The sequence below is a fragment of the Mchenga conophoros genome, linkage group LG7, assembly GCF_057382185.1.
Source record: "Mchenga conophoros isolate Kocher_MC1m ecotype Shallow Benthic linkage group LG7, M_conophoros_male_GT1.1, whole genome shotgun sequence".
NCBI lineage: Eukaryota > Metazoa > Chordata > Actinopteri > Cichliformes > Cichlidae > Mchenga > Mchenga conophoros.
Genome location: NC_140532.1, coordinates 41,549,215 through 41,563,338, shown reverse-complemented (window position 1 = coordinate 41,563,338; position 14,124 = coordinate 41,549,215). Strand labels below are relative to the sequence as shown.

The following is a 14,124-nucleotide window of genomic DNA, read 5'->3' as shown; positions in this document are numbered from 1 at the left end:
GGCTGCTGCAACTGTGATAGAGCTGTCTTACCATGACTCTGAAATCTTTGAGGAGAGACAGGCTTACGAATCGTAAAACATCAGAAGGAAGAAGGCGAGAATCGGAGAGAAAAGAGGAAGTGCCAAAGCATCAGTGACAGACTATGAGCATGACTGTCAGAGAATAGTGTTTGAAGACTGAAAATAGGGCAGAATCATGCTCATGTTTCTGCTGCTCCCTCACACACAGCAACAAAGTTAAGGCTTTGCACCATGAAGACAGCCAGGCAAACTGATAAACTGTCTCTGAGCATTTCAAGAAGAAACAAAAAAAACCTGATGACACATTTTTGCTTTCGGCCATGGTACTGTTGTGACTCTGATAATGTTCGATGCTAGAGCCACCATCATGATCCAGACTGATTATTATTATTATTATTATTTAATTTTGGATGGATTGATGTGAAATTTTGTTCAGCCTTTTAGGAGAAGCTCAGCATGAATTTTAAGAAAAAAAGAAATTCAAGAGTATTTTTTTAAAGTAAACACTTCTTGCTGTGAGACACGGGTGCCTCACAGCAAGACGGTCCTGGGTTCAAATCCAATGGCCAGCCTGGGCCGTTGGATTTGATTCCTCCCACAATCCAAAGACATGGATGTTTTGGAGTAATTGGCAATCCTAAATTGGCCATAGGTTTGAAACAGATTTCCCTAACATTTGTTACGTGTAGTTATTTACGAGTCCTCACTAAGACAGTATGACAGTGCAATTTAGAAATATAATTTTATTGTCACAGGAAATTACTTGTTTAAGCTCCACCTTCCAGCCATCAGCTGGCTGTATTGTGTTCCAAACCTGTGCGTCAATAGGGAAGTTGTATAGTGCCCTCTGGTGGGCAAAGAACTGCAACAACGCTCATAACATGATTGAAGGGTGTTTCTCCTGGCAATTTTTTAAATTTTGTTAATTTTTATTTGTTGGTCATTATTAATGCTGATAATGATATATCAGCAAATGGCTATTACCGACCAGTATATCAGCCCCGTTGATAAAAAGTCATAATTGTTATTAATCTTTAGTGAGGAGCATAATTTCTACCTCAAGACTTATTTTGACTTTAATCAATTAGCAATTGCTGAAAAGCAGCGACTTCAAAGACATTAAGTGAAGCCTAGAAAAAATAATGAAGAAAAAACAGAACAAAAATTGAATCGTTTTACAAATGCATGCACTGTGTGAAAAAGTATAATAACTTCTGTGCCACCATCAAATCAAAATCTCTGGTTCACTTTGGTTCACTGCAAGCCTCAGTTCGCTTTGTGTTTAGATCTGATGAGCAAGTGTTGCCTGCTAACTTGATAAACTGAAATATTGTGGCATATTGGTGGTTTCATTGTGAGCATGTCAGTGTACTGGTGTTGGCACTCAAAGCACTGAGGTAGCACCATAGGACTAGATTCTTTCATTAAACTTAAAACAGAATTAAAGTTTTTTCATTCTGTCTGTTCTTGTATTATTATGTCGACATAGACCACACTGATTTTTTTTAATTTTGTCTTTCTCATATGTGTCAGAAGGCTTAACTAACTGAGGGCAAATTCAGCTTCCTCATAGAATGACCATAGTCTGTCATGAAGCTGTTTTCTTAATGTTGTTTTCCACTGTGGATTACACACATACTGTCACAAAGGGACAAATCCGGAAGTGAAAAATCCAGACACCTAAGCAGTTCTTTTCATCACCCAAAGGCATTTTCTGCTATGATACTGTAGCTGCATTTGGTAAGCCTCAGTGCTGTTGTGTGTGGAAGTGGCTGGCAGACACAGTCAAACTGTCACGCTCTGAATGGCTTCCGCTGTGTCGCAGATTGTGTGGCCCAGGGCAGGACTGGGGATTGCAGGACTATGAAAGCTACTTTACTCCTCACCTTCCTCTTTGCTGTTTCTTTCTGTGCGTGAATGTGAAACACATTTTGAGACAGTTTTGTTGCCTAAAAATGCATCTGTGAGAACCTGGTTTAAAAACACAGTTAATAGGGTGCAAATTCCAGTCAGGTGGCACGTAGCATGTTGCCTCAGAGCTGTAAATAGTTTTGGACACACAAAGCGAGATCTGTCACTCTTGAACAAGTGTAAACAATGTTTAGAAAACTTGTGACTGCATTCCTGACGTAATAAGCTCTCACACCCCATGAATTAAAAAAAAAGATTTAAAAGGAAGAATAGGCTCAGTTTGAGATGTTTTAGGTTAATAATTGAATTAAGTAAGGATTGTGGAAAAGTGGAAGAACATCTAGGTCAACAAAATACATGAAGCCTCATATATATTTATATTTAAAAAGTAAAAGCAGTCACAAATCACCTGGCCTTGCTCAGAGTCAGGCCTCATGCCGAGGCTTGTAAAGCCTGTATTCTCTTTAAATTAAACGGAGTCTCACTTGTTTGCCATGTAAAACATTGGGATCGTGCAAAATCTTTGACCTTCCCCATATTTCTTTATATTTTGCTTGGAGACTGGAAAATAGGTGCACCAGTTTACTGAAAGGTCCAAACACACATGGAAATAAATGTATGTTTTATGTATACATAGACATTGTCGTTGTTTTTAGGATCGTTTTCATGCTGAAAAATGAAGCTGCTGCCAATCAGACACTTTCCAGTACCATCAAGATTTGATACCTTTTTCATATTTCCATCGATTCATAATTCCATCGATTTTAACAAAATTCCCAACCCCGCTGGCTGAAAAGCAGTCCCAAACCACAACAGACCCTCCGCTGTGTTTTACAGATGGCTGTGAACACTCATTGTTTTACCTCTATCATGACAAAATGATGATGATTTGAAGCAAAAATGTAAAATTTGGATTCATCACTCCTGTCACCAACGAGTTTTGCTCCATTTCTTTTGTAATTTGAGGTAGCTCAGCCTTTTCTCTCTGTTTTCTTCGTTAAGAATGATTTCTTGAAAGTCACTCTTGCACTGATGCTGATGAGGCTTTGGCAAATATTAGATGGGTGAACTGAAGGGCTATATGCATCTCTCAGGTCCTGTGACAGGACTCTGTCAGGCCTGCCACTTCTTCTGTCCTCTGCTTGTTCAGTTTCCTCAGATTTTAAATGTCACTCTGCACACCATGCGAATGCTGACTTTTTAGGTCTTTGGGAATCAACTTGTTAGTGCTAAAATACCATTTCATGCCTGCCATCATGTGTTGTTTTTAGATTTTGTAGAAATTATGTGTTTTGGCGACAGGCTGCTAGATATTTGTGGATAGTTGAGTTGGTGGTGTCTTTTTATGCTTGATTAGTGGTCACCCCCCCCCCCCCCCCCAAAAAAAAACCCCCCAAAAAAAACCAAAAACAAAACTTCCTCTAAAAATGGTCAGTTAGAAGGATTGAAGTGAAAATGAGTGAAAACACGGCCAATGTCCAAAGAAAAGACTTTTGGAAAGCCTGAGGAACTTTCAAAATAGAAAAATCTGGTTCTTTGGAGGCAAAATATAGAGAAATTAAGGGTATCTTGACAGTTTTGCACAGTACTGTGCATTAAAAACATAAATTTTTTTTGTAAAATTAAAGAGAACAAAAACTACTATTAGCCACATCATTATACACCTGATACTGGAGACATCATCTGGTCAGCCAAAACTAAAAGATGTAATCACAGAAACTGTAATTGTGTTCATGTTTTTGTCTTTTTCTGAGCCCTTTTTCAGACGGGCTCAGACCAGGTAATCAAATCTGGTGTGACTGGTGACACACGAACAAACTTGTGGTGCACAGAGCCATTTGAAGTTCTAGAGGAAGTGAATTAGACTTTAATAAAATCTGAAAACGAGTGTGAGATTGAAAGCCTTGGAGACAGTCCATAGATTGTTGATGTGATGTGCCTCAGCTGTGATCATGTAAATATGCCTTGTGTCTGTTCTTCACCTTCTTTACTTTCAGATGAAGTTCTTAAAACACTATTGTCTTTTTTTTTTTTTCACAATCTTACTAAAAATCAAATGGCTTTTTCTTCAAGTGTAATCCCAAAAAGTACTATATTATGATTGCAAGTGATGCAAATGATGTGTAGTCTAAACCAAACGTCTGAAGCTTCACACAGGCTAAAAAGGTCTCAAGTGCAACAAAGTGCTAGGTGTTTCATGCTTTAAATGCATTCATTTCTGCTCAGTGCACTCAGGTAAGACATGCTTACGTACATGCTAATCATTTTAGAGGTGTGTGAGAGTCTGCGTCACTCTCGAGGCACAAATCTCCACTGTACTCCGTCCGCATCCATCGGCTTTTGTTCTGGAGAATTGATTGTCCTTTTGTTCGCGGCAGAGATGGATTGCAGCGCTGGCAGGCAACGTTCGATGGAGTTTTATTCAGTCACACAGCTCACTAAATGTGCTTTCATAGCCTCTGTTACACCAATCATTAATTACTCACCCAAGCTCAGTGCGGGGCTCGCTGGTTGCTATGGCAATGTGCCGCAGAGACCACCATGGTTACACGCTGTAGCTGTGATCTGTCTCTCGCCGGTTGTTTTGTTCAGTTGTCTGCCGCTCATGTACAGTCCCTGGGACACACAGCTGAACAGACTCTGTGTTACAGTTCAAATGCACTTTGTACACATTTGTCCAGTGTTTCGGACATCTGTGCTGCAATTTTAGAATTTCTTTTCCCACTTACTCATTACTTAACCTGTGGGCATTACAATAGCGGTGCAGACAAGTATAACTGCACTGTCTGGAAGGCACTACAGAAGACTTTCGGGTAATTTTGTGTGTCTGAATTTCTAACTTAAAGTCTGAAAGCTCAGGAAAGATAGTTTGCCCTTATTTAATCCTCCAACATAGAAGCTTTTTAAAAGTTGTTCAAGCTCACTGTCACTGCATTGCGAAACTGCACTGTATATAAGTTTAAGTATGTCTGATCTGCGAATTAAAGTTTTTTTCCTGCTCTCTCTCTCAGGCCAGCCAGTTAGGGGTTTACCGGGCATTTGTGGACAACTATGAGCTGGCTGTGGAGACGGCGGAGAAGTGCTGCCAGGCGAACACGCAGTTTGCTGAAATTTCTGAGGTAAGAAAGCGAGTAAAAAGAACAGTTAAGTCACTTGATTCCTATTTACCAGCAAACTGAGGGTCACAGCTTGTGCTTTTTTCCCCTTGATGTGCTACGCAATGCTTTACAAGGATCATAAAGCTCTATAAAAATGTGTCTGTTCTCCTTTTAAGAAGTCTTCTCCTTTTGCACTTCAGAATAGTATGAAAGCTTGGAAGCACTGAAAAGGCAGTCAAAATGTCGGGCTAGTATCTCCAGATTTGAACTTACTCAACCTGCTGTGAAAATAACTTGAAATTGAGAAAATATGAAGAAATTTGGGTTAAGGCAAAATTTTGGAATAATAACATTCAGCAACATCACATGATTTATTTTTGTTAGGTTAACCTTTTTATTTTATGCAACTAATGTGGTGTTATAACAGCATCTGATGATGAAAAACATTAGCTCACTAATCCAATCACAGACCAAAGTGATAAAATTAACTGAACGCAGTATGAATTGATGCTGCATCGCATTTTTGTTGTCATGACTCGAGCCACAGAGCAGTTTGTGATGGTAAAGCTCTGCTGGGGTTGGGGTAATTACTATTATTTCTACATGATGTTAACATAAACTTTCCTTAGCTCTGTACCTATTTATACAAGAAGAGCAAAAATGCACCTAGCTGCTTGTGCAGCTGGAGACAACGCAGAATGAAAATGATGACTAACCGTCAGCTGTGTTCAATTAGTGTGTTCAGTCAATGAACATTGCCTAAGAGGTATTGTAGACTCTGAAAGAGTCAGTTTAGTCACTGCTTAACATTTTTGTCCCCGATTAAATGCACTTGCAAAACACACTGCCATCGTTCACCCAAACAGCTTTTATAATTCCCTTGCATTTAAATTTTAATGCTCTGCTGAATATTTCTGTGCAAATGCAGCCAGAGGCAAGATGTGATGTGTGCCCATGCGTTTAATATTGTTTGAGGATAGCGGATGGTGTTTTCTGCAGTTTTCTTTGGTGAAGGCCTCTATTTGGCTTCATCTGCAATTAGAGCACCTGTAAAATAGGAGCTCTCCTGCACAGGGTGTAGAAACTGTCTCATAAATTGGAGTATTTTTATCGAAACTTGAGTTTCCAAACGCTTCATGGGCTGAGAAGATATTATACTCTGGCCTCAAATCTAGCTTTGAAAGCTGATATAAAATCCGGTTTAAACTTCGTCTCCCAGTAGAGTGTTGTACTGAGGCCGTCCAACATAGATAGGAAATGTGCAAGCTCCAGCAACATCGCAGCTCTCGTCATACATTTTGGGATATTTCTGTTTGAATGGCAGCCAAGGATTTAGATTTTTTGAGGGGGATTTGAGGAGAAGTGTTTTTTAAACTGCTATGTATGAATTAAACAGAAAAAAATATATTGATCCTAAATAATGATCTTTTATTATGTGGAAGAAAACTGCAGTTGTGAGTTAAACTAGTTCTCATGCCATTTCTTTCTCTTTTTTGTCAAGCATGCGTTAGTTTCTGCCACACCATCAGCACATGTCTGTGTTTTCTGAGGACCAGTAGTCAAGAGTGGAGGCTGGTATCTACATGCATATGGGGAGTTCATCATCGAGGGTTGTTAATGGCCTTAGTAATGATGCATGACTCAAAGCCATCTGAGCAAGATGGTGGGGGGAAAATCTGCTGAATATTGCGTAATTAATTTGGAAGTAGATGACCTTAAAGCTAAAGAATGAAAAGGTAGTAACTTCATCGTGTTTTGTCACTGAAGAGACTTTTAAAGGTCTTTTTATACATTTTTAAGCCACTGTTTGCACCTTTGTTTTGTACCCAAACAGAACCTGAAGGTGAGGAGCCCCAAGGACTGTAAGGAGACAGGCAAGAACTCACTAGAAGGTCAGCTCGTGCCACACTTTACACCCCTTCTGTGTAAACATTTTTATTGTCTATATGTTGCAAATGGGCTCAGTAAAAAATCTGTCTGTTATCTGCTCTTTTTTCGTTTATAGCTTTGCTTTATAAACCAGTGGACAGAGTGACACGCAGCACTTTGGTACTTCATGTAAGTAATAGAGAACGTGCAGGCCCAGCGATGCTCATTAATAACTGTGTTCTACTGTATTTTGGGAATTGTGATGTTTTCTCACAAATTAAACCATGAAAGAATGCGTTGGGTGATCAAAGAACAGCCTGTGTTTCATTTGTCATTGGTTAGCATAATTGCTTATAATTTTTTTTTTTTTTTTTTTAAACCTGACAGCCCGTCTTTTTTTTTTCAGCTGTTTTATTGTACTGAACGGTTCTATGGGTCTATAGTTTATTGAATCTGTGAAATCTTATTGTAGAAACATTGAGCCATAAAGCTGTGTGACTCATCCATACATTTCCTGGACTGTGTGTGTAACACTTAAAAGGAAAAGAGGATTATAGTTAACTCGTAATAAGTAAGATTTGCTATACTGTAACTTTATAAGTTGAAAATATGCTTCTGCATCTCAATGTTTCTCCTTGTACTGCTAGGACTTGCTCAAACACACACCCATCAGCCACCCGGACCACCCCCTTCTGCAGGACGCCTTGCGGATCTCCCAGAACTTTCTGTCTAGCATCAATGAGGAGACGACGTCCCGTCGCCAGACTTTCAAGAAAGGAGAGGTGAGTGTTACAGAGGTTTAAAAGTCACGCTGAGGTCTGAGCTGATGTCATTCTTTGGTCCAATTATTGCCTTGAGCAGCTCATAGGAGGTGTGGTATATTCTGTTGTCTCGAAATTGTAACTATGACTTTAATAAACTGTAACATTAAGGACACATCTTTGACTTGAATCTGTTAAAATGAAATGAAATTACATTAAATTAAATCAAAACTCACATAGTGCTTGTTCGGTACACCCTCTAAATGACCTTGAAGTTGCTACCATAGGGGTCTACCAGATGCACCAATCTGCAGCCTAAAGCAGAGCCCATGTCCTTATATGGTCATACCAGGGTTGTCTAGTTGAGAGCAATTCCCCTAACGCTAACACAGTTGATCACAGCCGCCCCCACCCCCGCCCCGCTGTCTCTCTCATCCCTGGAGATGGCTTGATGCACATGAGTGGATGCCTCTTGATTGATAGCTTGCGTGACAGTGCCGTACATAATGCCTTGTAATGAGCAACCAGTCCGCTCTGACTGGCAGATTCCAAGTTAATTATTCATAAATTGAGAGTGGGAGGGAGCGAGCAAAAAGGCTCCTCCCTCACTCACCGGGAGGTCATTACCGCACCCTTTCCTCACACGCACGCACACACACAGCTTCACATGCTTTCTCATTCTCCTGGTCTTGTTTGCTTTTGAACATACATACACACGTGCCCATCTGTCCCTCCAGGCGCCCATTTCCATCTCCACGCCGCCATACCACAATCATGAAATTTTTATCATGGATTCATGAAAGCAGCACATGGAAATCAATGAGGCTCATTATATTGTGCCTCGCTATGGATGGAGCATGCGACAGACTTGATTTGATTTTTTTCAGTTCCTTGTTGAATTTACAGACTCCAGTCTGTACATACATGTCACAGTGTTGATGTGAGTGGTTTACATTTAAGTTTATTTCAGTTCAGCTGTCGTAATGTTTTTCCTTTCTTCTGCTGTTATGCCATAATGAGAGGACGCGAGAACAAAAGGAAACAGGTCAGAGTGCTCAATTATGATCTGACCTGAAATCTGCTTGTGAGCAGTCTGTGTTTTTAGTCACTGGAGGCATGCAGGAGCATAGCAAAACAGGTGCCCCCCAGAGGTCCTGGCCTGGCCACATGAGTGGGGGGCGACACAAACACAAACTGCTTAATTAAAATGCAAACGATGTCGCTCACTCGGCTCTGTTTTCCTTGGGGGGAAAAATGCTCCTGATGTGAGTGGAGCTAAATGTACACAGTCATCTAGACCCTTCAGCCTGTTAATAAACAAACGTGTCCCGATTTTTTTGTACAAGATAAAAAACCACACACACACATGCACACACAGACGCAGTGTGGCCCTCTAAGCATTTACTCTAAATATAAACACAGACCTTTTGTAAACTCACGTCAGTGCTTGCGCGCTGTCAGCGAGGCACCTCCAGGAGATGGTCAATATTTAATCGGCGTCCTCTGCGTCGGCGTGCTCCGCCCGATGTCGCTCTCTTTCCACACTTACGCTGCTGATGTTCTGCTCAGTTTTTACAAGGAAAAAAGAGAGACGCGTTTTTTTTCCGAAGATTCATGCTGTAAAAAATGTCATCTGATGTGCGCAGACGGCTGGTTTGTTAAAGATGTCTTTTTTTTTTCTTTCCTAGTTGCAGAGCAAAGAAGCTCGATAAAACGAATGAGCTCGTCTTCCCATATTCTCATTTCTGCCTGCATCCGCATGGTGGCTGTGAAATAGTGCATTTATGCATCTGCATTAAATCTACGTAATAGATGCACAAACTGGTCTGAAACCCTGCGCTTTAATATACATCATAAACTAATGTGCACCTCCTAGAAATGTAGCTACACATTACATCGAAGCAGTCACCAAACAGCTCTACGAATATTCAGTGCAAGAATCTAAATTAAGCCTTTTTTTCATGACTTTTTAGATATTTTATTGTTGTTTTTTTAGTAGCAGAAAGAGGCCACATCTACATATCTTTTGTCCCATAACCGTCGGCTACATGGTGTTTGAAGCGTCAGCTTTAACGATCATGTAAAGACCAGATAATGCTATGCTGTGCTCGTGCTGTTAATATGCATGCTTACAGTACAGATTCATATTTTTTAGCGCTGGTTCCCTCTGATGTGTCAAATCTTCAAACTGCTGCGCAACACTCTAAAAATAAACTGACTTGACAGCATGTAAGCTGGCACATGTATGACATAGACAGAGCTTTTTGATTGGTTGTTTCTTTTCTAGATAGGAAGTCCGGGGGTAATGTTACATGTGGAGCAACTTCACAGAACATCTGAATCCCCATGCAAACGCATGGAGACTGAGAGATGTGTACACTGCTCAACAGTGGCTGGGACAGTATAATCCTGATTAGGCAAATAGACCTGGACAGAAGAGAAGAAGGCATAATGAGTTTTTCTTTGTTTTTTTAGGGATCCTCTTGTTGTGGTTGAACTGACAGATGTAGATGACAGTTTCCAGTAGAGATGGCTGTCAGACAGACAGTAAGCAGTTCATCCGGAAGCTATCTATCACAGCACTTGGTCGTGATCACAACCTTGATTGTGTAGCTCGTGATGAATAATTATATCCTTCAGTGGGAATTAGTTTTCTATTAGATTGTTATTTCAGGGATCAGAATGTGATCATAATGTGCTGTGGGATAGGCAGCGAGTGCGTGCCTCGACAACAGATCACTGCAGTGGAGCTGCTGTGGTGATATGTCACTTGGTTCGCCGTCTATCTACAGCTAGAAACTGCTGCATGACATCTGTTCTGTCGAGAGCTACTACGTCTCTCTCTGGCTTCTTCTCTCCTTTCCTTCCTCTCTCCCTCTCTCAGACCTTTCCTTTTTATTGGGTCAGAGAGCCCCCCCCCCACCCCATCACTGACACTTTTCTTTTAAAATCATGCCCCATTATCTCTTTCCCTCTCTGTCTTGGTCATCCTCCTTTGATTCTCTCGGGCTTAAACACTGAGTGACACAGCATGATTCTCCTCCTTGTTAGCAGATGCCCAGTGAGAATTTGTAAGCACATAAACTTCTCTTTCATTAGCGTCATGTCCACTTCAGTGTTTTCAGGCGGTGACAGTAACTGTGTATTTGTGATGGAGAGGGGAAAGGAGAAAAACTGCACAAAGATGAAGACGAGGCATGTCGTTGGTTCTGGAAAGTGTGATGTCATGTTTCAGGGTTTTCCTGTTAGACTGACAGGATCTGGGAAGTCAAGTGCTGGTGTGAAATTGGGGTCTGCGGTCATTACATGAAGAAAAATATGGTTTGGTTGCAGTGGAAGATGTAAAAGGAGCATTAAAGCCTCATTCTTTGGTTGGACAGTTTTTCTGGTAATTAGCCAAAGGAAACCCATACAATCCAATAAAGTGTGTGAAAAATTGAAACTTTACTAGATAAATTTGAACAGATTTTAAAAAAGTATTTAAAGCAATTCAGTAGAAATGATCACGTGTACAGTCAATCAGAAGAATAAAAGTGGTGTCACAAATGAGTGAAAGGGATTTTGTTGTCTTTTTCCAAATTGCATCTCCTTTTTACAGTGAACCACTTGGATCTAATCTCTAACCACAAGTAAAACAAAGGTTATGACCATTTAAAAGCAGATTGTTTCCTTCTGAGCTGTGGTTTGAGCTTCATTTGCTCTCTGTTTTTGTTTTAATGCCCAGTCTCGCGTCTCCTTCTTAGCAAAGGGCATCACTGCCCTCTTTTGGCAAATGATGATATTACACATCTCATTATATAGTCTGACATCAGTGATCAGAGCTCTGGTCACTGATGTCACAAACATCACTCTTCCTCCTCTCGTTTCCTCCCTCACTCATCCTTTCCTGTGTGATCCCATGGTTCGTGATGATGATGCCAGATCAAGCATTTGAAAATAAATTTTTTTAATGTCTTTTGGGCGATGGGGAAAGTAATGATTGCACACAATGAGCTAATGAGGTTTTTGTCATTTTTGATGCTGTAAAGCTAAACTCCTCTCTCCCTTCCCTCCTTCACCGTCCTTTCCTTCTAGTGTCCTCTTTCACACACTTGTGGAAGAGAAGTAGGAATTTGGGAGAATGGAAGGAGCGATAATGCTTTTAGATGCGGCACCTAAGAAAAGGTTCTGCAAACTGATTGTGACCTTTCCAGAGAATTTCACACATTTATTACTGTGACTCTTAAAATGGTCTGAGCTCCCTAAAATGCCGCCGCCTCCATTACCCCCATTATCCAGACTGCCAGCAATTCAGTTTGGATGCACATTTCTCCAAGTGACTCTGTTTTTTCTTTTTGTTTGTTTTTTGTGAGCTGTTTAGTTATCAGCATAAAAGTGTTGTCTTTTTTACTGACCCCCTGAGTGTTGTCTTTTGTTGCCATAGAACCGCCAGCTGCTGAAGGACAGTTTCATGGTGGAGCTGGTGGAGGGAGCCAGGAAGCTTCGGCACGTCTTCCTCTTCACCGATCTGCTGCTCTGCGCCAAGCTGAAGAAACAGATTGGAGGGTAAGAAGAATCTGCTTATTTTTCTCAGTCTCAGGGATGAGATACACTGACATGCATCCAGCAGATTAGCAGCAATGCTGGCGAACAAGTCTAAAATTAGTAATGACAGTTAACATCTATGTTAGAACAGGACCTAAGCTTCACAACAACAACCAGAGTTATTGACACAGATTTAATAATCTCTATTATTTGAAATATTTTCCCAAAAGACCCTCTTGATATTTTTTTTTGTTTTACAGATAATAAGTACTTTTCTTCATTTATCCCTGGCTCATCGTCTTTCATGTACCCCTTTTTTTTACTTTCTTTTAACCAACACTCTCCTTTTAATTTCCTGTCCTTCTCCTGCTGCAGTAAAAACCAGCAGTACGACTGTAAGTGGTACATCCCCCTGAGCGAAATGACCTTCCAGGGCCCCGAGGAGGCTGAGCCACTTACCATCCCTCAAGTCCCCGATGAAGAGCTGGACGCCATGAAGGTCAAGATCTCACACCTCCGCAGCGAGATTCAGAGAGAGAAGGTATCGTAGATGTGCTCTAATCCAGATTTCTGCATGCAGATATTCAGAAGTAGACGCTTCTTCGAGTTGGATATGTGCAGTAGTTTCACCGATATCTGTTTGGAAACTTAAACAAGATTATTTCTTTTTTGGTTTTTTTGTATTTCAAGCAGTCCAAATGTAGCAGTTACTCACAGTTGAATAGGTTTTTCACGCTTTTCCAAATAAAGTCAAATATTTTCACCACCAGAGAGCAAACAAGGGTTCAAAAGTCATTGATCGCCTCCGGAAGAAGCTGTCTGAACAGGAGTCTTTGCTCCTGTTAACATCCCCAAGCATACCCCTCAGATTCTACAACAAGAATGGAAAGGTAATGATGCTTTCTATCCTAAACTACCTCTGCTTTTATTTTATCAACAGCTCTTTCCCATCAGCTTCCCCTCACTGCTCCTTCTCCTCATTTTAATTGTTGTTTTTAAAGTTATTTTTATAAATTTTTGGGTTGCTAACTTCTGTTGTAACTGCATACTTTCTTTTTATGAGTGTGTACCAATTTCTGCATGACACCTTGTACAATTATGCTGGCTCAACGTCAGTACATGACAACAGGCATAAAGAGAATATAGACATATAGACAGTGAATGCATTAAACAGTAACCGTGAGACTTGGTCACTGCTGTGAGAGTTCGAGAAACTTAAAGGATGAACATGAACGTGCATTGAGCTATCGTGTTGGTCTTCCTGTTATTTTGTGACCATCTGTTTTTCTCAAACGCCTCTCATGTGTTTATTTTTCAGAGCTACAGTTTCCTGATTTCATCCGACTATGAACGTGCAGAGTGGAAGGAGATAATCAAGGAGCAGCAGAAGAAGTGTAAGTGTCAGTCAGGCTGGACCGGCTCAGTCATCTGAAGTGCAAGATACTAAAATTTGGGCATGTTTATGTAAATACTACCAATCGATTGAGGCTAAGAAACCAATATTTTTTTGCATATCTGTACGGCACGTGGTGTTTTTTTTTAAAGTACAGTGTGATTTAAAATTGAAATATACTGTCTCCCCTCAAGGTTTTAAAACAGTTTCCCTGACGTCCATGGAGCTGCAGATGTTGACCAGCTCTTGTATAAAACTACAAACTGTCCACCACATTCCACTTAGTATTAACAAAGAAGGTAGAGTGACTGTTTTTATTTTGTCCAACATAATTTTGTGTTTTTTACAGACTTCTTTTAAGTTAAAGATATTCATGAGTGCTTATGAGGCAGTTTTATTTACAGCCTCGGTTTGTCTGTGCTTTTATTGGAAACCTTGAGCTTTCCCATAATGTCCCCAGGAATGAAGTAATCATTAATAACTGGAAAATTGAGGATTGGTTTTAAACCCAGATGTTTAATACAGAGCACGTCTGTTAAACCTCTTC

The 14,124-nt window shown here is 40.4% G+C and overlaps 1 protein-coding gene across 1 annotated transcript in view; it reads left to right on the top strand.

Annotated features, from left to right (window-relative positions):
* The window catches only part of bcr (BCR activator of RhoGEF and GTPase), an 82,193-nt gene that overhangs the window by 56,799 nt on the left and 11,270 nt on the right, over positions 1–14,124 (top strand). Inside the window, exons 5-13 of the mRNA XM_085279322.1 lie at positions 4,944–5,051; positions 6,865–6,922; positions 7,036–7,088; positions 7,547–7,681; positions 12,084–12,205; positions 12,560–12,725; positions 12,955–13,074; positions 13,503–13,578; positions 13,772–13,876. Of these exons, the coding sequence (XP_085135448.1) occupies positions 4,944–5,051; positions 6,865–6,922; positions 7,036–7,088; positions 7,547–7,681; positions 12,084–12,205; positions 12,560–12,725; positions 12,955–13,074; positions 13,503–13,578; positions 13,772–13,876 (943 nt within the window). The remainder of the gene's footprint in view (positions 1–4,943; positions 5,052–6,864; positions 6,923–7,035; positions 7,089–7,546; positions 7,682–12,083; positions 12,206–12,559; positions 12,726–12,954; positions 13,075–13,502; positions 13,579–13,771; positions 13,877–14,124) is intronic.